Source organism: Mycteria americana, chromosome Z (assembly GCF_035582795.1).
Source record: "Mycteria americana isolate JAX WOST 10 ecotype Jacksonville Zoo and Gardens chromosome Z, USCA_MyAme_1.0, whole genome shotgun sequence".
Classification (NCBI taxonomy): domain Eukaryota; kingdom Metazoa; phylum Chordata; class Aves; order Ciconiiformes; family Ciconiidae; genus Mycteria; species Mycteria americana.
Genome location: NC_134396.1, coordinates 9,972,463 through 9,998,837, shown reverse-complemented (window position 1 = coordinate 9,998,837; position 26,375 = coordinate 9,972,463). Strand labels below are relative to the sequence as shown.

The 26,375-nt window shown below is 37.0% G+C and overlaps 1 protein-coding gene across 1 annotated transcript in view; it reads left to right on the top strand.

Annotated features, from left to right (window-relative positions):
* HCN1 (hyperpolarization activated cyclic nucleotide gated potassium channel 1) overlaps positions 1–26,375 on the top strand; it is a 208,130-nt gene that overhangs the window by 154,116 nt on the left and 27,639 nt on the right. Inside the window, exon 5 of the mRNA XM_075527431.1 lies at positions 6,187–6,333. Coding sequence (XP_075383546.1) covers positions 6,187–6,333 — 147 coding nt within the window. The remainder of the gene's footprint in view (positions 1–6,186; positions 6,334–26,375) is intronic.

The window sequence follows — 26,375 nt, the reverse complement described above, 5'->3', positions numbered from 1 at the left end:
CTAGAAACACTCTAGAGAGAAATACCAAGGGTCAGGAGCTTTTGGAGCTGCTAGCTAATTTTGTACTAAGCATTAGTTGGTTTAAACTGCATCTGCGTACATTTAGACTGAAATTTAAAATAAGATTCAGAACTGTATATAAGACCAGTGACCTTCTTGAAACAATATTTTTAAAGGATTGATGGAGAGAGAAAGTCTAACTGTTTTTGAGATGGCTTGATTTGTTTATAAGTTACATGATGTGAGGTTTTGCAATAGCAGGGGAATAAATTCAGTAACTCAGGGGACCTATTTTTCCTAATGTAGTTTCGTAACCGTGCAGAATTGTGATGGTTCTTCACTTCATGTTCATTCTTTAGAAAGACTTCACCTTGATCAAATTGCCTTCTCTCACCTTTCTGCACCTTCTCAGTGAGTTAAATCTCCTGCATATTATAATGCTGCTTATATTCTTCTTTCATACATGGTAGGCAAGTGTTTTCAAACCATTTTAAGAATACTGGTGAATTTATTGCATCTAAATTGTGGGACAGAACTTGCTTAATTCAGCAGAAGGATTTTACAAATGACCTCTGCTTTCTTTTTACATTTGTAATCAGTATATTGGATTTATTTCATTGAAAAGTTTGTATTTGTAAGGCTGTGGCTTTGACTGGATATAAACCTCCAATAAAGTAAAGTGCTAATTCCTCTTTTTTTTCTAGCCTGTCTATATGTGATTCATTTTATGTTAACATCTTATACAGTACATTAAAGATACAATTAAAATATTTTATTACCGTACTTTAAGGGTCAGGATTACATTTGTGGTAAAAGGAAAGAGAACCTGACCATAAACATTTTTACACATGCTTATAGTTTGGGGGGGGGGGGGACACACGGATGGACGGACACTTTCCTAGAAGTGAGGCTCTATTGCCAAGGACAAAATCGTTGTACAAAGTGCAAAAGGCATATTGTTCAAGCTGGATTTTCAAGTGAAGGTACAGGGACTTAGGTCCTTTGAAAAACTAGTCAGTTATCAAAGTTGTTGAGTGCTGACGTTTTGGAAAAATCTGACATTGGCAGTTGTTGCTGAAAGGTATTCAGGTAGTTTGGGTGTGACCAGGTCCAGGTCCAGGTACTGTATGCGAACGTCATTAGTTTCGTGGTTTTTAACTGGTACTGTTCATGTATTCCATATGTTTGTATGGTTTATTGTATCAAGGACTGAAAGTTGAGCTGTAAAGATTATTAGGACTCTGAGAATTCTTTCAGCTAAAAAGGGCAACTTGCTAGTTGTGAAATATTATGAGGAAAAGACCTGGTGGGCTCAACTTATGTACTAAAATATCTCGTGAGAGATCAACATTCAGGTTTCTGTTTTACTGGTTTCATTGGGATATTACCTGTATTGGGATACTGTCTTAATTTTAAAATATTTTCCCTGCTTCCGTTGCAAATTGTTATGAAAAAGACCTCACTCCTCTCCTTTGCCTTTTTCCATACCTATTTTTTTAAGGATAACTGTAGTTTCCTAACTGACTCTGCTAAGGACCTCATATAATCAGTGTCATACTACTCACCTTTTGCCAGAGGAACACAGTAGCAGAATTTTGCTACATACAAGGAGCCCATTAATAAGATTATGGCTGAAACAACAAGAAACAGTTATTACTGGATGGTACTTTGCAGTAAAAATCTGTGAAATACTACTTCACTTTGAAATCCACTTAGCTCTTGCCTATTTCAGCAATTTTATTTGTTTATTTGTGTAGCATTTATGGGCATTTTCATTTCAGTGATTATTGTAAAACGCTGGGATAGAAATTACTGAAATTATGGCAGTGCAATATATAAATCACATTAATAGACATACTAATTTTAGGACAAACAATTCAATATTCGTCTTAAAAAGGAGATAGGTGTGGAGTGGTCAGCAACACAGAATTTCTTCCATTCGGTGAGATATTGAAAAGACCAGGAATACACAGTTGTAACAAACAGGTATGAAAAACAGCATCAGCATTCAAAAATACTGTTTACTTTTATGGAATATAAGACAACATGTAATGAATTTGAGAGAGAGGAAATTTAAAGTGCAAAAAGAGTATATTCTTTGTACAGGCCAAAACCAGCATAGATAGTATAGAAGCACAGCGGGATATAAAAATAGGTATTTGTATGGATAATAAAAGCATTTACAATTACATCAAGTAGGATCAGAAGGCCTGTGAACCCCATATTTCAGTGTATAAGCCGGCTGATCCAGGGAAAGAAAGAAAGATTACAATCTTTTTATTTAGTTGCAGTCAGTTACATCATTATGCATTAAGAAGTTTTTTAAAGCAGTCTGAAAGCATTTGATTACCAGAAAACATACTGAGGTTAACTGGACCATGTTTAGGGTTTTATGGAAATAAACTCATATGTGGGTGTAGTAACATTAGACAAAACAACAACGTTTTAATTTTAAAAATTTTATCTTAGCTTTCCTTTTTCTTGCTGTATCTTCATCCAGGACAGGTTCTGCTGAATAGCCTGGATGACTCTTCTTTCTCTTCTCAGAACCCTGGAGTTGGAGTTAATTTGCCATTGCCTTTAGAGGCCTCTGTCATCGCTTTAGATGTGCACATGTGGAGTCCCTTACTAAATAGTCCTCCCTGGAAAATCAAGTGCTCCTTGGTATCAGGCAGGAGCAAGGATGGAAAGGCAATTTGAAATTAAAAGAGAGTTTTAACACACTCATTTATATTTTGAATGTAGTCTGGTGCTTCTCATGTGGCATAAGAAAAGCAAAAAAAAAAAAAAGAAAAGAAATTAAAGTTGGTTTTGAGGAAGCTTGCTGTGGCTCTGAAAGTTATTTCACACAGAGCACCAGAGGTTCTTTTGTGAATGTGGAATTGAGACATCTCTTTTCTGAATAAACCAAAACAAACAAGAAAAAAACCTCCAAAACCAGAAAAATCCTGAAGCAAACCAAAATTTTCAATCTAGAAGGGAAAAGATACAGGACACAGTGTGATGAGAAGAGTCATTAGAGAGAAGTGATTCCAGTCACATATGAAGATGCAGGTTCAAGTGTCAGGTCTGATGGATGACTCAGGGTCACTTACAGCTCATTTAAATATGATTAAAATACAAGGTTTTGACAAAATTTAACTTCACTGACAATTTTATCAACTTCATATGTAAAATCACACTTAGAAAAATCAGGGGAAGAAGCTACTGAATTTCCATATTTATTCAAGGGATTCACAGTGCTAATGAGAATTTTTAAACCTTTTTGACATGTAATTTTTTCCCAGAAAATAGTTCAGTTCTGTTTAAGTTATTTGCATTTTTTTCATGAATAGAAAAAACAAAAAACAAAACCAAAAATCAGTATAAATATTGAAAAGTGAAAAGTGGCTCCATTTCTAACCATTATTGATATCTGTGGTACCCACAGAGAAAATATTTTTCAAATTTAACTTGGACAAATTAGTGCTTTATTAATTTTCTCTCTTCGTATCTTCATTTTAGCACACTTTGTTGCAACTGGCATGTGACACTGCACAGTTACAACTAATCCGGGAAACCCTCAATATTGCCAATAACATATAGCGGGCTGAAAAAATGAACTTGCTTTTCTAAGAAATAAAAAGGCAGTCATTACTTGGACTGAGTTAGTGAAAGATATCAGTTGCTGAAGAAAAGAATAAGTTAAAAGTTTTGAGGGAACACTTCACATGAACGCTGTGACAGAATGTCAAGAAGGGAGTAGTAGTAGCATGAGTGATACAGAATATAAGTCAAAATCACCCGGAGAAAGATTAGGAAAAGATTTATTACAGGGTGCTAGTGATAGTGTACTGTACACTCACAGGGACAGATATTTTGACATAGAAAGAGACCTTGATAGTATTTTAGATGGTTAAATATTTCTCGGAATTGTGGGACACTTTAACTTCCTTGCTGTAGATTTTTTAAAGAAAATGTTGCTAATATGCAGCTGTCCCTATTATTCTATGTGTCATTAATTTAGAAACAATTTGAGACACACCAATGATAAGCACTACATTCCTACTAGTTTTATCTTTCTGTTTCCCTAAAATTCTCATGTGTAAGCATAAACCCTCATAGAGAAACGAACTCGCTTGTGTGGGAGAAAGCACCTATTCAAACAACAGGACTAATGAAAGGGAGCAGTGTAAATTGCTGGCAAAGCAAATTTTAGCATGAATGTTCTCTTCTTTGAGGTCATTCTGGTATAAAAGTTATTGCCAGCTCTCTTGCATTATACATCTCAATTAATGTATATTTTTTATTGGCAAGGATTACTCTTTATTAGCATTGCTCAAGCACATTTGTATGCAAACAGAATCGAGTAGAGGGGTGCAGCCCCTGTGCTAGGGAGCATAGTGAAGTCCTTCCCCATCCATGTGTGCTACAACATGTTGCATACCCTTACATGAGGCCACAGCAATGGAGGGCTGGACACAGACACGAAGGGGACGTTGCGCAGTGCAGCACCTTCTCCTTGGCTTTGCTGCAGAAAAGCTGGAGCACTGCACAGCAGCTGGGGCTGCGTGACCACCTTGGTGAGATATATAGGGCACTGTGCAATCTCATGTCCCTTCCGTCTAAGTAAATCCATGCCTAGATTAGCTGTAACTGATTAGTAGGGTAATTTTAGAAGCAATACTTTATGCTAGAGCATGTCTGGTGACCCAGAACTCTGATTCAAACCCCCAACGTATGGATACATTTCTCCATATCAGAACAGAAAGCAATGATGAGCACGCAAATTTCAATCTCACATCTAAAGGATGGGGGTGAAGAATTCTTGCTTCAGAGGTGCAGGGTAGCTGTTAAGGTTAAATCAGAGGTTAAATCACACTTACATATTCATCATACATTGTTAAATAGTCCCATGCAAAATTACTTTCCTCTTACTTGTGGAATGCATGTTGTACACGTGGCCTCATCTAATCTTTTGCCACTTTGCAAAGCAAAAACTAATTTCAATTCAAGAGGATGGAGCAGCCTTCAATTAAACAAGTTAAAGGATATGTGCTGCAGTTTGTAAGGAGTGCATGTACATTATAAATTAATTGAATCGCTCTGCAGAGATACTGGCCCTAGTTAAGACTTCATTGGCTTTTTCATTGAAAACAGTTAAAATTGCCTAATTAAGCATGAAAAAATGAAGAAAAAAATTAACACTCTTTACATAAGTTAAACCAAGTTTCTGCCAAGTTTTAACTCACCTATAAGCCTGGGAGGGGTTTTATCCTGCTGTGTCTGTGCCTTATCCTCTTCAACTGAGACAAAGATGGGGGGTCTGAGGGGCAAAAGTCTTGGTCAGGCAGTACTTGTCCATTTGCAGTTTAAGCAACTTCTCAGTTTTGTAGGTCTCAGATGTATCATGCAGTTATGTTAGTTGGGGACTTTCTTTTCTGAAAATTATGGTATCCAAAAAGGCTTCTGAAGAAGGGAAGCAAACAAAGCAGAAGACAGGACAGAGGACTAGTAGAAACAAGGAAACCAAATGCATAACGTAAATGAACTGAGGTCCTCTGAGTCTCCTGGGTCCTGGCATCTCTCTCTTTCCCTACTTTCTATTTCCTGATGCCATGTTTATTTTTCCAGTTCACTTCTCTCTTCTCTTCATTCCTCCTGAGGAGTGCTTTCTACTTCATTATCTCCAAAGATTTTAACTTTCCTCTTCAGTCACATTATAAGCATAGACAACATTAATATGTTGCATGTTAATACAGTATAGCCAGTTTCTGAAATTTCTCACCTTAAACTTTCTCCAAATGCAGCAGTAGAGATGTAGATGCACACTGTGTACAGTTTCCCTGTCTGCTGCACGGAATGAGCTAAAAATGGTGTTGGTGTACTTTCACAACTTCTGCATAGCTGGAAATTTAGGAAACATATGACAAGTGTGAGGGTTTGGCTTCTAAAACTTATATATTAGTGTGGATATTAGCATCACCACTAAAGGCGGTTTCTGTAATTTATAGTTGTGCTATCACATGAGTAATACTAATTAACAAATATTTGTGTGAGGGTTCTCTGACATACAAATAAAATGTTACCTTTATAAAATATGTAAAGCTTAAGTGGATGCATGAATGAATTTTCATTTTGTAGATGCCTTTAGATAGTAAAAAAGTGGGGTTTTTTTTCTGATTCTTCCTTTTATTGTCCTGACAGTACAAACAAGTGGAACAGTACATGTCATTCCACAAGTTACCTGCTGAAATGCGCCAGAAGATCCATGATTACTATGAGCACCGCTACCAAGGCAAGATCTTTGATGAAGAAAACATTTTGAATGAGCTCAATGATCCCCTCAGGGAGGTAAGATTAAAGTATTTGAGTAGTTCTTCATGGTACGGAAAACTTCCATGTCTTTGCTGTTTCTGTGTTGCAATGGTCTTTCTGATTCTGTTCTGTAACATTTAATCTCATTTGACCTAGTCAATGAATGACCAGGGGAAATGATTTTATATTAGATCGATACAAAGAAATAAGCAGATTTACACTCTATTCTGAACAAGTCTGTCAGAGTCACTGCCGCACAAGGATGTCAGAGAGGAAAATCTCATCCTTAATTGTTGAGAGAAACTCATGGTTTTCTGCCATGCTTTAAAATAGAGAGGGGCTGGACTAGAATGGTCGTGGGTGAAAGGTTTTTTCTGCTCTCCCTACTTGCTAACCATGCATCTGTGCAAATGAAACCACTGAAAGCCACCAGTGAAGGGAGAGCTGCTTTGTTTCATTCTGTGAAGTAGCATCCTTGGTTAAGGTGGTCTTTACTTGAGATAAGGAAGCTGGAATACGATATACAAGCCATTAAAAAAAATCTCTTTTGTTAAAACTCTAGTCTATAGTCCAGTTTGGGGGTTTTAATAAAGTTATATTATGTGTTGTGTTATGTTACCCTGTGTGTGGAAGCAGTTGGAATTTTCTTTGGCAAGGTGCTTGTGTGGGAGGAAGGCAGCGTTCATCTTGCAGTAACAGGTAGCTGCTTAATGGCAATATAAATCTGACTGTCTTCTGTTGCGTGGTGCTCGTGCCTGACCTACTCAAGGATGTCTGTGGTATCGGTTGGATGATATCCTCTACTGCAAGGAGGAAAAAAAAACAGAGAAGAATGAAGTTGAAAAATTCAGAGAGAAGAAAGCATAAACAGAGAAAAGAGAAAAGAATCAAGAAAAGGGGAGAATAAAGGAGGAGCAGTCTGATATGTGATGAAACCTGTGTAATTTTCAGTGATACCAAGTAATGTCTTTTAGTATGCTCCTGCCATGGGAGGAGTGGTGCTGAATATATGTCTCTGTGTGTAGATATATAGATATAAAATGTATATATATCTATATAGATATATATACATTTCTATATATATATAATATCTATATCTATATATAGATCTATATATATCTATCTATATATAGATATATAGATATATATAGATATCTATATAGATATCTATATAGATATATATACATTTCTATATATATATATCTATATCTATATATATATCTATATATATCTATCTATATATAGATATATAGATATATATAGATATCTATATAGATATATATACATTTCTATATCTATATATATAATCTCTATATCTATATATAGATCTATATATAGATATATAGATATCTCTATATCTATATATAGATATATATACATCTCTATATAGATATATATAGAATGTATAGATATAAAACGTATAGAATATACAGATATAAAATGTGTGTGTATATATATAGATATAGATATATAGACATAAAATGTATATATAATACGCAACAGAGCACAGGATGACATCTGTACTTTTGGAAAGATATGTGAAGGTTGGTTTTTGGGTTTTTTTAACAAGTTTTGTGGCATAAGAAGAGCATAGGTCTGTGATGGATTGCCTGTACCATTGAATCCTGCTCTTTTTTGTGAAGGGAAAACATGTCATACAATCCATTGCCAAAATCAAGTTCCATATTGAAAATAGTTATAAGAAACAATGCCTTGCCTGTTCACAGGCTCTGAGGGCAGCTGGCAGAGTTTTGCCACGTCTGTGTTATGAAAGTCTGATAGTGGCCTCACTCCTTACAAACTGCCAACTGGGAAACCGCAAATGGTGCCCAAAATTTATGGGTCGTTGCTAGATGGCTCAAGTCAAAATCACGCCAAACCATGACTGTTCTAACAATTTAATGGTACAGATGACTGAATTCCAGTGCCCAGGCCCATTTAATTTGCTAATATAGATGTAGCCTGAGTCCTTTCATTATATTGTGAATTTGTAAATGTTTTGGAGGGCAGGTGGAGGGCTCTGGCTTCTCCTCTGCCTCTGCCAGTTTACCCTGTGGCTCCCCTCAGTAGCTTTTGAAATGTCAAGAGGACAATGCACTATAAAAATCTATCATGCAGGACAGCACAAGTGTGGGAATTATCCTTAGAGTACAGTGACAGTCAAAACATGAATCTTGGCCAGTATGGAGCTTTTGTTTTGTCAAAAAAACAGAAGCATGTACAGACTCAGTCACTGACATCAGAAACAGTTTCTTCTATTTCCACTTTTAAGGAAAGCATTTCTCCATAAATGAAGAATGAAGTCTAACACCCTTCCATTGCAAAATCTTCTTTTACTAACAACAATTTGCAGTTATGGCACTCTAATTACCTGTCTTTTCCTCCTTTCCTTCCTTTCTTCCTCCCTCCCTTCCCTAGTCCTGTTCCCTTCCCTTCCTTTTTTCTTATGCTTAAGAGCAGCAAGGCAAATTTGGTCAAGCATAAAAACCAAAAGCACTTCTGAGGAGAGATCAAGCATGGCAAATTTCAAAAATTAATGAGCCAGTAAAAACATGGAGTAAGAATAGAATTTCACAGGAATGGCTTCTGGTTTTGCTATGATCATGCTGCACTTAGCATGTCTTCTTTGTTCTCTGTATTATATACGAAAAATTTATTTACTCAGCTATAATCAGGTAGCACACTGCCCTGATGACAACATAGCAGTTGTTCCAGAAGACGATCCAAAAAAAAAAAAAAAGTAAGAATTGGACAGTGGCAATGTCAGAACACGGTTCCTAACGAATCTGTCCAAATTCTGGCAGAAGCTCACACACTGTGCCCTGAAAACACCACTTAGGTGTTTGCTTAGTTTAGCAGTTTCAAATTCTATTTTAGCTACCAGTTCAGTATGTGCAGTTTGGTAGTGCAGGCAATGGCTTTTTTTATGTTACTAATGGATAATAAACTAGAGCCTTTTAAAAGCAGAACACAATTGTTTGTGTATTGGATGGGATATACCATCTTACGTGCCAATAACTGCACAAGGCTATAACGCCTAGGTGATAGCACAGATACCCTAGCTGCATCATTCAAGAATAAATATTTATTGCATTTCTTAAGTCTTTAATGAGTCCTGCATTTTATTATACTTTGAGTTTAGCATAGGGTAAGAATTAAACATTCAGAGTCTCCACAGGGCATACTTAGCTTGATGAAAGTAGCTTCTGATAAAGACATTCAACTGAAACCATTATTTCCTCATTTATAGTAAGCAGAACAAAAGAAACCACATGAACTACTTCATAATTATAGCATGAATATCATCAAATGTTATAAAAAAAGTTTCAGTGTTTTCAGTTCTCAGCCATTCAGGTTTACTGTATGGGCTGAAATTTCCCACAGCTAGGCTGTCTTTAGGAGTGATGACCTTTTTTTGGTCCCTGTTTTAAAATTTTGGCTCACTCTTTTTTAGCAGAAAAGTAATATGCATGATATAAACATGATCATTCAACCATTAAAAACAGCTAAAGGGCATAGACTTAGCAGTAAAAATCTAGTATAAAATTAATTCTTACATGATAAGTACTACTAATAAAGCTGTATATGCTTATAGTAGAGGTAAGAGGTTTTTGGTAAAAGACGATGGAGGTTCATTTTACTGGGCTTCTGAAAATTATGCATGGAACATTCATAGCAGATTGGCTAATTAAAATAATGAAAAGCTAAGAAAAGCTTTGATGCATATGTGTGAGTGGCTAACTTTGTTGAGTAACAGAAATAGAGTCATGTTTATTGTGGGGAATTAACTAGGGCTTCATAATAAAAGGAAAGAAAGAATCCTGAACATTTTTAAATTTTACAAGGCTCTCTCTAGCTGCTTCATAGCTGAGTAAAGCAACTGGTAGCTGACCTATATCGTTCAAGGGTAAGCTTGTATTAATAAAGAGATTCCCTTCAATGACTGGGAACTAAGGTAGACACTTACTAGAAAGCAGGACTTAAAAACTTTATCTTCTCCCCAATTAAGTTAGTTGCACAATTTGGATATATTAGTCCCATGGTAATACAGTTAATTGGATATCCTTAGCTCTACACACTCAAACTGAATTAACTGTGTTTTGCCATATGTGGTGTGCTACTACCTGCTCATAAGGAAAGGTGTTCCCTGATGAAAGTAAAGAACTAAAGGTTTCTTTTCATTAAATTCAGAAATTTCATTCTTACTGAAGAGCATATCCCTTTTTCACAGTTGGACTTATCTGATAATAACTGTCAGCCTTCTTGATAGTTAGGATCAGATAGTCAGGAGAATCCTGGCAGTTACAATTTCAGTAGAGATGGAAGATTTTAAATTGCTTCTTCCAGGCCATGCAGGGTTGGATTAATCAAACCTATCTGTAGCTCCATACAAGTTCAGCAACAAGTCTGAGCTAATCATCAGGCTCTCTCTGCACATACCACCCCCACACCCCCCGCACACACACACACACACACACTCTCTCTTACTGTAAAGAAAACCTAACTGACTAGCTTAGAAAAAAGGCTGCATCTTCAAACAGCAGCTGACATGTGAAATAAATTCTGCCTTTAATAGCATTTGCAATTAACTATCTCCCTCCCTCTTTTCTTGAAGTAGTAATTAGCAATTGGTAGCAATTAGCATGTTTCCTGTATATAAACATCATGTCTGGTTCTTCAGCTGACAGAGATACTTGTGAAGTTTTCTAAAGTTCACATTTTTTAACTTGGAGTTCTTGCCACCTGCATGCTTGAACATCATTTGGCATCAGAAGGCTCTAGCTGCAAAAGTGGTGTTTATAACTGTCATGGCATGAAATGGAGATGGTACAGACAACAACAAAACAAAAAAAACCCCCACAGCTAAGAGAAATCTATTCCAAAAGGACACCTGAATTGCAAAAGTTTAAAGACATATACATAAGCAGTTTCATCTAAGAACAGAGTGTAAGAAATGTCAAAGTGGGTCAGCTCTGGCATTTGTCTAAGCCACCAGCCTTGCCAGCAGTGGCTGTAGATGGATGCCCATAGAAGAACGAGAACAGCACAAGTATGGTATTTCCCTTAATGACTCTCCTAGACTCCCGATATCTTCAGTTCAAGGGATTCTCTGAGACTGATGTGATTTGTCTGCTGGGTGATCCTTAATACATATCTCTTCCAATTACTTATTTAGACTCCTCTTGAATCCACGTACTCTCTCTGCAATGACAGCATCCTTTGGCAAGGAGCACAGACCTTTACCCTGCTGCATGAGAAACCACCTCCTCGTTTTGGGATTGAACCTGGCTCCTGCTGTTTTTTGGTTTTGATGGCCATTAATTCTTGTGGCAAAAGTGGTAGTACAGTCAATTTCTACCCACCCTTCACGTGCCGGTTATGATTTTATAGACTTCTATGATAACATCCTTAAACTGTATTTTTTTTGGAGGTAAAGAGACGTATTCTACTTAATTCTTTCTTGCATGGAAGCCAGCTCACCCCCATGATCATCCTTCTTGCCATTCTCAAAATTTTTTCTTGGCTATACTATAGCCTTTTAGAGATGATAGCACCAGATCTGCAGCCAGCATACTGATGTAATAATAATAATAATAATTCCTTTCCTAATAATTCCTAACATTAATTTGCTTTTTTAATCGCTGCTAACCATTTAGTTTACTTTTTTTAAAATTATAACTGTAAAAGCTAACTCCTAAGAGGTAATGGATGCATATTTTATGTCTTTGTCTCTGTGTATCACTTAACTTTGCTCTCCATCAGTAATTTCCAACCAGCCCATAAGAAGTTGCTATTTAGTGTCTTTTTAACAAGCTGCTTCATCTTTACACAGTGCTGTTTCTGAAATTGGGCAGAACTGTGTGAAGTTCTTGGCCTTTGTTGTTCCCCTAGGGATAGTGCATGTAAGCACGTTATGGTACCTATTACAGCCTAATGAGTCAGGTGTAAGATTCTGAAGAAGATCCTGCACGGTGCTTAGAGTTGCATCAAGGGTGGCATTTTGTGACAGTTCTTGTAAGGGAGGTACTCTCACAACAAAGTAATGGAAAACTTCCATTACTGGATTTATATTTGATAGTAGTAATTGTATCTAAGTGAACACAAGACTAAAAACAGATCAGTTTGGTACATATAGACAAAATGAGTATATTTTTAGAGAAAGTATTTAGTCCTTTCAAAATCAATTTTAAAATTATCAATTTGATAACTTCACTGGTTTTTCCCAGTTGTTAACCTTCTCCTTTTCCCCATTAAAACTTACTTCCTTTTGTAATATCTTTCCTTCTATTTAATATTTATCTTTAGAAATCACAAAACATTATATTCTCATTTAGACTATACTATAATCCTATGCACAAAGGATGAAACATCTCTAGAGTTAATAGTATGAAGCCAAAATGTGGTGTGATTAGACAGTATGCTTCAATTCTTTTTAATAGTGTAGTCATTATGATTTTTGGATACAGGCCATCAAACATTAAAATAATGGTAGAATATCAAATGAGTGTATTAAAAAACAATAAAGTATCAGAGTCAATATTAAATTATTGGAGATTCCAAATATTTTGCTTCCATAACAACTTAGGTCCATAAATTTAGCTCATAAAAGACAGAGAGGTAATTCTTCATTGGAATCCACTGTACTTTTATGCATTTTTGTATGCAGTGAACCTTGGTATGAAGCTTAAAGAGGGGATCTAGGAAAAATGCTTCAGAATTATAGATGTAGTCATACTGGAAGTCATTTAAGTATCTCTTTATATAGCTATATGGAGAGAGTGAATACCTCTTTAACTAGTGCATTAAAGTTTTTTTTCACATAGACACAGATAAAACATAACTTTAGTTCATACTGTGGAGTACTGAAGTCATGAATGAATTATACAGAATATCAGTCTTGCAGAATAAATGCTGATATACCACGGCATTATTTATTTGACAAATGCTGAAAAAAAAGTATTGGTATTTTTCAAAGATCTGTGTAAGATATGCCTAAATAATAGTCTAAGTATACAAGGCTTAAGCAAAGCCCTGAAACCTCTTAGAAAGGACTATAATTAAGTTTTTAAAATTAAAAATAGTAGCAACTGGGCCATTTCAATGTTGGAAATGAGCAGACAATCACCAGGTAACTGGATTATTGTGTTTTAAGATGCTTTGCCCCAGCGGGTGTGACATGGTAACAAACTGTGTGCACACTCAGATCTGTTTCCCAGGGACCTAAGACAATGTAGTTTGATTTCCTGAACTATGGGGAGTGTGTCTGCTCCTCGATGTATGCACATACAGGAATGTACATGCTGCAGCTGAGACACAGCTTTTGAATTATCAGCCACTTTCATTGCTGTTGCACATGTTCAAGAAACTTTGATCACAATCCATTCTGTGTTTGACGTGCTTTGTTAGTAAATCCATCCTGAGCTGAGACATGCTTTGGCAAGTCCAAGGTCTCTCTGCTTCCAATAATACAGATAATAACACACCAGCAGTTCTCAGTAATTATGATTTTGAACAGTCTTATTACTTCACCTATGAGATTCTTTTGTCATAATTGTTTAATAATTATTTCAGACATGACAGTTCTTTCATGAGCTCTTCAAATACACTAATCCAAATCAAATCCCCAAATCTTAGGGTAGTAGTTGCCTTTCATAGAAAGGTAAGTTATTTGAGAAAAGTACCAGACTATTTAGATGCAAACTAAATGCTGTGAGAGATGTCAAATCCCATTATAGAAGAGTAAATCCAGTCTTTGCCTGCTCCTGTCTGAACTGCTGTTCAGGCATCTGAAGAGCAGAATCGGAAAGGTTTTCATGGACACCAGGTCCGGTGCACTGAGGGAACAGCAGCTAATGCAACCGGAGTGCTGTCCTGCAGAGGAGAATTTCACACCATTGCCTTATTCAGTCCAAGATCATGCTTCCAAGTGTCTGTCATGTCTTAATTTTTAATAGAGTGAAGGGTTGTTCAGCTAGCTGATACCCAGGTAGTGCTAGGGGCAGTGGATGGAAAGTAAAGCTTTTTTTTTTTTTTTTCTTCATGCAGCTTTTGCTGAAAGCCAGGAAAGGTTACTACATGTTAGACAATGCTTACCACAGCATGTTCATACCTATTAGGTCCGAATGTGCTTTTGCAATTATAGATGGCATTGCTGATTTTTCAGAGGTTAAAAATAATAACAAAGTACTTCAGATGACTTCTGAGTTAGCTGTCCTTATGTAAACACATTCTTTTAACACTGTGCTTGCTTTGGCTTGGCTAGTGTCCTCTCTAGTAGGATTTGGAAAGTTTTGCTTTATTTAGCTAAAATCGAATGATCTTTTGCCCTAATCCCTGAATTGTGACTATGAGTCCTTTACCTTAAAACAGCAGAAGTTAACACACATTCCTTTGAACCCTTTAGAGAATAAATGAAGATAAATGAAAACCAAATAAATGAAAATTCTTGATGCATGGTTGGAAACTACACGGTCTGTTTTAATTCAAGATTAGAAGATGCAGGATCTGGCTACAGGAGAGCAATCTGGTACCTGCCAGCGTTCTCCATTTTCCCCTCATAGGCTTCTGCAGTAAAAAGTCATGGCCCTAGCATAAGGGAAGCTTATGGGAAGGGGAAGAGGGGAAGCAGAGAGGAGGATGCAGCCCTGATCCTAGTACAAAATGTGGTGCAGACGAGACAGGGAGGCATGGTATGGTCGTGCCCACATCACTTTCCTGTAAATCTTATCCTTGGAGGTGGTGAAAATGAACACCTTTTCCTTCAGTTTTCACTGTGGAATTTAAATTCTGGATCCAGAAGCAGGCTAAAGTCTTTTGAAGCATATTTGTTTGGAATCAGTAAAGGTGCTTTGAGGGTCATGTAGTACCAAAGTTTCTGTGTTGAAAGGGCACTCTGTGAAGGTGCCAGTTTCCATGAGAGTCACCACAGATAAAGTTTAGCATTGTGACTTGCCACCAGCAAGAGGAGATAAATATGCCATGAACTGTCTGAGGCAGAAGCAAGTGCATGTGCCTATTTTTATGCACTCTGTTGCACATTATGGTTATGGTAGTAACAGCATACAGAAGAGTACACAGCATTTCCTATGCATAAATTTGGAGCTGCCTTTTAAAAGCATGTGATCTCAAAGGCAAACACAAGGAGAACAAAAAACAACAGAGCACAAAATCTGTTCTGAATGCACATTTATGAACTTAATTTCCAGTTGGTACACTGGTGATTTAAGAAGGTAAATCTTGATAAAGCTGTGGGAGATGTCTAAGTTAAACTCTGCACATGATGGCAATGCTAGATCATTGTTTTGCTTTTTTCCTAGTGCCACTTGAACAAAAAAATTGTACATTATTTTGAAACCTGCACAAAACTCTGTCTAATCTGTAGTTTTGGACTGTTGCTGTTATCTAGCAAACACAATAAGCAAATACTTACAATCTTGTCTCTAAAAACTGTCTTTCAGGTAAGCCAAAGGTGAAATACTGATTTTTTTTCTAAAGTCTTAGTACCTGAAAAATCAGGGGCCTCCTCCTCAGTTGCAAAATAATCTATTGAAAGTGTAATCTCTTTTGATGAAGAGTCTTTATATGAGATTAAATGGAAATGGGAATTGCAAAAAAATTTCTGAAATTACTTATAAGTGGACAGATAATTAAATTTAGCATAGATATGGATGCACAAGGTGTTGAATTACACTTGTTTAATTTAAAGATAAATGTCTAACACTGAAGAAACTTAGTGTCCGATATTTTCAGTGATTATCAACAGTCTTCCTCCCCTTGGGACTCAACTACTATGATACAAGACTGTTAGAGATGAGTGGAGTTAAAAGCTGGTGCAAAATGTGGAGTCTGACATTGTGAGTACAGGTATAGACTTCCCGGTAGCTCTTGGACTGAGTTCAAGGCAATGGTTTTTATCTGTTGTCTCCACCTCTTTCATGATACCTTCACACAGTCCTGCTCAGTGGTAGCACTTGATCCTAAGCCAGCCTCGGTAGGAATAGAGCACTGACTGGCAAGGAGTTCCCCTAAGAGGATTTTAATCTCCCAGTTTGTTCTGTGGAGTCTGTGCTTGTTAATTTTCTTCTGAATAAATCCATTTTTTATTTTCCCTCATTTATGAAAAGCAAAAACTTTGTGGTTGGTTGAGAGGATACTAATAAGGTGCCCTAAAGCACATACAGTTGCAAGTTTTATGAGCTGATCATTGCATGTTTGTGCGCTCTGATCACTGTAGTACATTTGAAGCAACGGACGGTGCCTTGCTAGAAGGCTAAACTATTTTGTAGATAATATAAATACCTGTGTCATTATATATATTTTAAAGAAAAGCCACATTCTTTGTAATTGACAGTTTTCATTTGAGTCTGGATTGCAGTCATTAGTGAACTGTGCAACTGAAAACTATTTAATATTTATTTCTATAATCTCAGGAATGTCACTTACATGTATTAAAAATAAGTTTATTTCATAGTGAGGAGTTTTTTCTTGTACTAAATTGAAAATCAGGAAGCAAAGATGGGTCTCTGTCTATTCAAAAAGTAAGAAAAGAGTAGAACTACTGAGAATAATTTGAAAAATATACTTGATAAGAGCATTGTGCTATGGGAGTTGTAACAAACTATTTAGGAGATACAGTGGCTAGTACAGATATCCACAGTCCGTGAAACAAAAATCTAGCTACTCATTGTACCACTCATCGCCACACATTGTATAAACACTTGTGTGTTTATGAAAATGCAAGCTTTCATAATCATCCACCTTTCACCAAGAGTAGAAAGTCTCCCATCAGTAGGGGTTGGAAATGAAATATTTCATGCTTTTTTAGCATCTGGCACAAAACAGATTCACTACTAGAGGAAGAGAAATGCTGTCAATATTATGTGTGGACGGCTTAATATATAACAGACCTTGAAAGGAATTAAGAGGCAATGACATCTGCAGAGAAGCAGAAATGGAGGTGTATGTAGCTTGCTTTGTCATTCTCTAACACCAGATACGTTCTTCATAATATTGATACTTACAGCAATGGGACAAACTTAGAATGTGAGAAAGAGGTTAATACCCTTCCTGAGCCATTATTTAAAGTTCATGGCTGGCCTATTTTTAGGCCACCATGTGAGAAGATGTTCGCTGAAAATAGATACAGATCATGTGTCCTTGCAGAATATAGAACATCAGGACATTTCATTTGCAAAGAGCATAATTGGGACTGGGAGCAGAATCTTCTTTCCTCTCACCTTTTTGCTTGTAGATTATAACTTCAGTTATACAAGCACACACTCTTTACATAAGTTATATTAACTTCTAAATATTTAACTAAAACTAATTTGAAATATAGTTCTAATGTGTCACATAAATTAGTTAAACTTTGATTTTTTTACATTAAATGTACAAATATGTGCATTTGTACACATATAGATATGTCCATGTACACATATGTGTACATGCATGGGAGAGCATCTATATGCATGTATATACATACATACACAGACTTTCAGGCACATACATGCAAACGTATGTGTCCACGATGTATGTGTGACAAAAATACTGTATAATACTCTGTTGATATCTTTGCATAGTACTAAGTACATACATTGCATTTAGGTACTCCAATATGGTCTTTATGTTTCTCACTGTTACAGTATATCTCAAGACATATTTCTTATGCCACCAGCCTATGTTTATAATATATTACCTTAAAATGAACTGTAATGACGAGGATTTTAAGGGCTCTCCTATGTTATAAAATCAACATAGATAAATTTATTCATAAAAGTAGAGATTAAGATGTAGTCTTAAGATCATCTGAAAATCTTTCTGAATAAATTATAGGAACGTATTTCTTCTGGAAATAATCCTCAGCCTATATTTAATTCATGAAGTGAGTAATGTAATTAGACTTAAATGCTATTAATGGTTAAATAAATGTAAAACTTTGGGCAAGCAGATGAACTGAAATTGTTTTGAAAAAGAATATTTAACTGATGTAAAGAACATGGCAGTGCCTATGCACCTGCATCCTGTGGCTGCCAGGTCTCATGCACAGATGCTAATGGCAGTTCCTGAGTGCCCTGCTGTCCTCAGGGCCCCTTGCTTTTAGTGCATGTCTAGTCCTGGAAAGAAAGCACAAGCACAAATATTTAAGGCCGTAGTGATTGCATGCAGAGAGCAAGCACAGTATAATTACTAAATGTAGATGACTGAAGGCTACATGTATCTCCCCTGGTTTATTGTTTATTATTTACATAGCCATTTCCTCTCCATGCTCCCTAGAACAAAAATTTTTGGGATGTACGAATGCTGAGGATGTCCCATGCATCCTTGATCTTTCAAGTCTTGACCATGATTTGGCTCCTAGTTGTAATGTGACTCTTTCTTTGTTACTCTCATACTATGCCATTATTAAGTGTGTCTGGCTACTGGATGTTTAGAGTCTGATGCATTACTTTTACTCCAGCTGTTATTACTAATTCACATTGACTAGTCTACTTCTGCCAGTTTGCCTTCTCTTTCCTCCACATGATCTGCTGTCGAGGCTGTTCTTGCTGTCACCATGCCTACTTGCACTCAGAATTTCTTCCACTCTTTACACCTCCCGTGCCAGTTACGCATCTCCGTCCCCTGCAGCTACCGATATTAGCCGAAGTGGCACTCTCAAGCAAATTCTATCTTCAGGGCTGTCTGGCTGTCACTCTACTAAGTTATTCCCAGAGACTTCATCTTCATTTTACCATCTGATGATATATCTTCTGGAGCCAGCTCCCCATGTCTCACCCTTACAGCTGAGCATCATCCTCATGTTTCACTGTAAAACTGGGCTCTAGAATCAGCGCTTTCAGTCTTTTTCTACTTCTGCGTGCTGCTCTCCAGCGCAGTGGCCTGAATGTGGGTCATGAGCTCCTTACACTCATGTCACAAGTTGCCACTCACAACATAACATCACTGAGCCCTTGCGCCTGATCCCACTCCCGCACCCTTTTGAGTAGTTTCCTTTAGAAGGCAAATTCAAGTGGTCTCATAATTAGCTTGTCCCAGTTCACAAAGCAAGGCAGTGACAAAGGCTGATTGAGAATTAGAAAGGGATTGTGCATCCTCCTTATCTTTCTTTTTATATCCTTCTGTTATATATAGATGTGTACATCTATAGCTGACATTGTAAATATTCTAGCACATACACACACACAGGCATTCGGGGTTCTGTCACACATTTGTCTAAGAAATCTAAATAAATCTTCTCATTGTTTACAAATGCTTTTTTTCACCACTTTAAGATGCGGATTATACATGATGTAGCAAAGTTTAGAATTTGTGTGTTAGATAAAGTTAGGAGTTTGCTGTTTCTCCCATATCGCAGTATAGAGTAGGCCTTCACTGAATAGTTACAAATCAAATTAGATGCGAACAGAAATGTACTTAAAAACTCTAAACATAATTTCAGTGTGGATATTTCAAGCTCAGCTAACTGGGATTTATCCAGTATGATCAGTAAGATTTAATTTAAGCCACTTAAAAATTTTAGAGAGAGAGGCTTTGAACCAATGAGCTTTTAATTAATAATAAGAAGTAAGTGTTAACCTAGCAATTAACAAGATAACAGTATTTCTGATCCAGAGCTCTTGGAGAGCTTTAAAATAACTCAGTGAACAAATCACCGCTGATTTTTAAATAACTGTTTTACTGGTTGTTGTTGTTACTGTGTCAGCTAAACATACACATCGGGTGTAGATCGAGCATGTTCTCTTGAGAACTACCTCCTTGCTGACTCAGTTGTTTTGGCCATTTGGGTTGCAGTACACAGGGGACGGGAGATGAGAGGAGGGGACAAAGAGGGAGGGATGGAATGGCAGAAGGAATTTCTTGCCTGTTGCAGAGCTCACAGTAAAATCTCCGTGGAAGCATTCCCAGCTTCAGTTTCTCATCTTGATCAAACAAGTGCAAATCAGAAATAAGACAACACAGAAATTTATATCCAAGCCATAGCTTTCTATTTCTCCTAAGGCATGTTGATTTTTTCCTGCCATCTAGTACGTTGTTTTATCCCCCAGTTAGCCCCCTGCTAGCTTCAAACACAGATTTTTTCCTCCCTGCCTTCATCCACAAGTTATTCTCTTCATGGCCTTCCCTTTCTTCAGCAAGAGAAAGTGTGTTGTTCAGGCATCACATGCTGTCCTGCATTCTGACTGACATATTTTACACAACAAAGCACCCAAATGAATAAATTGTACCTAATAAGTCACACAAATGTAAGTGTAACTCAGGCTGCCTTTGTGAAACTCCACTGTCTCTTCCTCTTTTTCTTGCTCTCATGCACAACTACTCTTCCTTTGCAATCAGGTGAATCAAGCACTGTCCTGAGAACAGCAGCCCTCTTTACAGCATTATTCTAAAACAAAACCACTTTTTTCTGGCAATCAGGTGAAATCTCACTGACTGTAGTGAATATAAGAATTACTCTTCATTCAGAAAAGCTGTAAGTAGCATTTGAGCTTTTTTTTTTTGTAAGGATATAGTAGAAAAAAATAGTAGCTGCCACACAGATCACATACAAGGTCAACCACAGATTGATTAGTGTTAGCAAGTGGTATCACTGGAGTTTCAGTACAAATGCACAAGAATGAATATGGTTTCCAGAATCATCAGATTACCAGATAGAGGAGATGACTGGAAGCTCCAGAGACAGTGGAAAAGCAATGCTTTTAGATATTAACCTGTGACTAAGCAGACTAGACAAAGTTTTGTAGTGATTAGCAAAACCAACTTTCTCTTGTTTCTTAATCACTGTTTTAGAAAAACACAAGGGGTGCTTCATTCATTTGTACAACAAACATGATGACTAATTCACACCACTCTTCCATGTACTAACACAAGTTTCTGATATGGGTACCAGTAGAATATGGATACCAATAGGGTTTTGTAAACTTCACATCTCTTAGTAGTCACCTTTCTGCCACAATTTGACAACACATGTGTTTAAATGGGTAGTCTCATTGGCATAATGGCACAACTTCGATATTTAAAATGCCTTACTAAACCAAGATTTCAGTCTTAAGTTCCCCCTGCCCAAGATATTATTTAGTAAATACTATAGTATTAGTGAGTATAACACACAAACGTGTACACACATGAATGGGAATGAAGATATTTGGTTACTTAGGGGCAGAAAACTGAAACAGTGATTGCTAAAAACATTTGCAAATTGCAATTTTTTTATTCAGTTGTTAAAAGGGAACAGCCTCTACAGCAACTGCTGTATTGTACAGCACTAATTCCATATTACCTTCTGGAATGAACTGTGAGTGTTTTTTTACTAAGAGCATTCAGGAAATTTGTTCAGCAGTACAGTTCAGAAGGGAAAACCTGCAAGAAGTAGAGATTAGTTAACTGGACCACACTTTAAATACTAATCTGGATTATCAGGACTTCTCAGGCTTTTGAAATTAGACTGGCTATCTCATAATTACAGACTGCCTTAAAACATTGCCTGTATCGCTGTTCTCATTTTGATGCATTTCATCCTTTTCCTAGCTGGAAACCAAACTTAAGAGGCATAGAACATTTCAGAACATTGAAGAAGATGAAAGCTAAATTCCCTTTAAAATTAGTCCAGTTAAGGAATGGATGGACAACTGCGTGAATGAAAGGGTGGATAGACAGTGTCTTTTTTCTTTCTCTCCTCTTTTGCTTTTTTTTAATCTTCTAAATATAATAGAAGATCCAGAGAAAGGAAGCATGAGATGCACAGAACTGCTCTCCCTTAAGCTCCATTAAATCAATTAACAAGCTGGGAAAAAGATGGATATCCTTCATCAGAATTACTTTATTGGAGGTTTGGTTGAACCATATATCCTCAAAAGGATTATCCTGTCTGCCTTTGAATTTAATGCAATAATAATTCTGAAGCATAAAAATGCCTATAAGGAGTTGAATAGAAAATTCTAATCAAGTAGGGAATGATAGCAAAGTATGTGGAAGGCCAACATTTAATCAATGAAGCCAAGAAAATATAATTGGTCAAATCCATATCCCTTCTGCTTGCAAATGCATAAAAAAGATTGCTTTCTCTTAGGAGACAGGAACACTAGCTACCATATGCTCTCTTTAAGGCTGACTTGTCTTAGACTAAGTTGAACAGAGCTAGACAGAAAAAAAACCCCTGCTTCAACTCAGTCCTGGTAGAATCCAAGCAGGGGATTTCATTCACCATTTGGGTGCAAAGCATATTTATTCCTCCCTTCCTTTTGCCTGCTTAAGCTTATCTCACGACTAGCTGGAAAATTTTCTGCATGCTGGAGGCCTTGGGGACCTGAGGGCTTTGAAAGTGTAAATACACAGGCTGGCCGCTGGTTTTCAAGAGAACTGAGATCACATGGACTGTCTTTGCCTTAGAGATCAGAATTTTTTCAGGTTTTGTGCTTATCTGTAGGTCAAACAGGTAGGTTACCTCAGATCAGAGCATTCTTGGGCTTTAAAATGTATAGCTGGAGGGGCTAGACAGTGAGATTTTCTAAAACACACACACATGCAATATCCAACTATGTTAACAGAATGGCAAAATATCAAAGTCCTGAAAAAAAAGAATTGTGTTTCTCAATGAAGCTCTAGACATAAATGGTGATATCCAAGAGTTACCCTATTTGTAAGTAAAATTTAAGCAGACTCTGTGTTAAAATTGATAAATGTAATTGAAAAATGGAAAATTGTGAAAATCCCATTCAAAGAGAAGCATGTACATAGTCATTATTACTCATATCAAAGCCTCTGCAAAAAATTTATTTTTAAGTCATGCACTCTGTGTAGATGATTAAACAGAATGTGTCAAAGCAATTTGAACAATTTCAGGTGCACCAGAAATGAAGAATATTGCATCCTGTTGCCACATGTAGATTTTCTGGCATTAAATAAGTTGTGAGCTAATTATGTAGTCATTCCCTCAGTGAGGTACTAATCCTAGTCCTCCTGATTGCCTGCTGTCATAAAACCTATGAGAACTTAATATCAGTGAGGTGCCTCCTTTTTGCCAAAGTTGACTGTAATTGACCAAGGGGTTAAAAAATTACAGGAAATAATGAACACATTCAGAATATGACTCCTTAAAACCAGTTTAAATATATTTAACCTGCTCATACAGCCCCAAATCCCTAAAGATCATGCTTTTTCCTATAGTTCTCTCTTAATCACTTGCTCAGTAATTTTTCTTCTGTGAGTTATTTCTAAGAGAAAAAATAGCTTTCTCAATAAAATGATTTCTTCCTTTCAATGGCCAGGAAATTAAGACTGATTTAGTTTCTCATCCTTTGAAAGCAGAGTGTGAAGGAGGGACACTCAGAAAAAAAATGTGCATTGTTAAAGTTATGCACTAGGTTTTTACAATAGTGTGTAGAAGTGACCCAGTGAAACTAAACTATTTTTTGATGTAGTCATAAACAGACTTTGGTGGCCTGCACATAAGAAGGACATAGTTTGTAGATGGAAGTAGTACCTTTTATATGCTCAACTTCAATAGTGGGAAAAAGCAAAGAACCTTTCAGGCATACAGATCTTTCAAGAACTATGTCTGCTTTTTTCTAGCAACAGCTTTTTCCAGTCAGTCTAACTAAAAGGACTACCTCTATCTAAAAATATTCTCCTGGAGAAAAGGTCCTAAAAATTCTTACATATGCCATCAGAGGAGTTGGCCACCGCAGTGCCCCAGTCACAGCTAGGACAGCCTTGTGGCTGCCTCTGTAAATGTGACATGTTGAGATGCATTGGAGCAGTTGTCCAGAAATATTGAACCCGCGCAAAATTATAATATCTGATGCTTTAACATCGGTTTGAAAAAATAGCCAGGAAGGCCAAGATGAGTAACAAAACCAGTACACTATAAAGGAGCAGCAGCCAGTGTAACTACCTAAGCAATCTCTTATATAAAACAGACCATTGCACCTCTGACGTAGTTCTTGTGTAACAAAGACCAATACTTGAACTAGACCAACACTTGCTCCGTGTAGGTCTGAATCACTCTTGCCCTTCAGCGACTTCAGCTATATAATACACTCCTAATCCTTTCCTCAGGCTTCACTTGGTATTCCTGTAGAGGTGAGACAAAATCTTTATTATTTCATTTAATTAAGATACCATATTAGGCAGCATAATCTGGTTCCAGTCAGGCTCCAAAGAACAAACTCAAAGAATATATGAGTGAAAGATTTTTCTCTGCACAAAATGTCAACTTTTAATTTGGCAGTTTGTTCTTTTGTTACCTTTCTTTTAAAACACAGAACTATTTCTCCTAATACTTTCTGAGTTACATAAAACACGTTCATAATCTTTAATGTTTCTTTCTCCCCAAGATGATATTTAAAGTAATACACAAGAATCTGAGATCGAAGCACTGCCTGTGATTAAGACTCAGGGAAATGTATTTTACTTGCTCTGAATGATCTCATATTTAAACAAAAGAACACTTTAAAGAAAAACAAAGCACTTAAAAATGACACATTCCTTTCTCCCTCAGTAATTTTCCACCTTCTAATGTCTTAAATAAGGAAAGTTTGTACTTTAGCATAAACTTTCACAGAAAACTAATCAATAAAATGAATGCATTACTAGGACATAACGGCTGAAATTACCACAGCAGGGTGGTTTTGTAGCTCTGTTGGTACCTTCATTAGGCAACTCAGGCTGAGCAGGTAACGTGTGTGTATACAGGGGTATATCCAGATATAAATTACATATCGAGAGAGAAGGGCGGACAGAAGGTGAAGCCATAAAAGGACATGACATTCCAACGGTGAAAATCCTGCAACAAAGGTGTGTCTTGTTGGCATTCCCAAGATGAGATGAATTCCTTTCTGTTTGGGCTGGACTGGCTGTGCACAGAGGAGTCATGCAGGTCTGAATTCTCCCCTCTGTCTATATCATGCTTTCCTATGATGCTATTAAGATACGTTACTGATCACTTGTCTTTTTTTTCCAGTTTCCCTTTTGTTTACTTCATCTGCCCTACTTCTCAGCTTTCACTCCAGACACCTTTTCTTCAGGTTTTGTTCTCCCATGCTCTCACTTTTTCAGGATTTTCAGTTTCTCAATCTGTTTTTAAAGTCAACCTTCCTGCCTTCTTTTTTCCCTTTCTTCTGGGTCTTCGTGTTCCTTCTTTTTGTTTTCCTCCTATTCTCTCTTTCTTAATACTGCTCCACCTAGGCCTATTTCACTCTTTCTTCCTGATCATAACTGGAGTTGAACTTTCCATTCTCCCAGCCTTTTCTGTACTTCCCCACCAGCTTCTGTATAATTTCCAGTCAATTTTTGCTTTCTTTAGTAATTTCCTTTCTCTGCCTCCTGGGCATGCAAGACAAGCTGTTCACTTTCAGAAACAGAAAACAAGCAGCAAGTCTACTGAAAAGTCCCTGAGCAAGGCAAGACAAGTAATACTTATTGCCAGCTTTCCAGCATCAGCCGAGACTGCAGTAAGGCAGTCTCATACGGAGCTGAGGATGTAGTCTGGGACTCCCCGCGTGATGCCACCATACTGCGAGCAGTGGGAGCAGAGAATAACTTTCCTTTGGGAGGGAGGTGGTGGCTGAAGCTTTACTGAGAAATGGAGTATTTAGATGAGAAGGAAAACAGGCTTTTCCTCATCCTTTAGAAAGACAGTCAGCTGGAATCTCTTTTTAATATTTATTCCCTCATACAGAATATACTTGAAGGAGTAGCCTGGGATTACTCCTCTTGACTTAATGACTCAGCAGGATTCACTGATCTTGAATGCCAATAACACCTATCTGGTAGTTCACACCTTGTAGTGCTGTTGCTTGAGATAATTTTTGGATTCAAGCAAACAGCACCACATCTTGCATCAAATTTTCCATGTGTTTTTACAAGCAAGACAAGTTTGTGGGTTTTTTTTAAGGTCTGATTCTGATGTCATGTGCATAGATAGTATTGTCCCATAGTGTTGCACCAGTAGCATCCATGTCTTTGCTTGTGCTGGGTGGGAGTCATAGCCAGACTGTTCTTCCTTTCTGTAAGTAGGAGGCTCCCAGTCATTACAAATCTCAGTGCTCTTTTCCTCACATCTCTTCTGTTTCCGTTCCTGC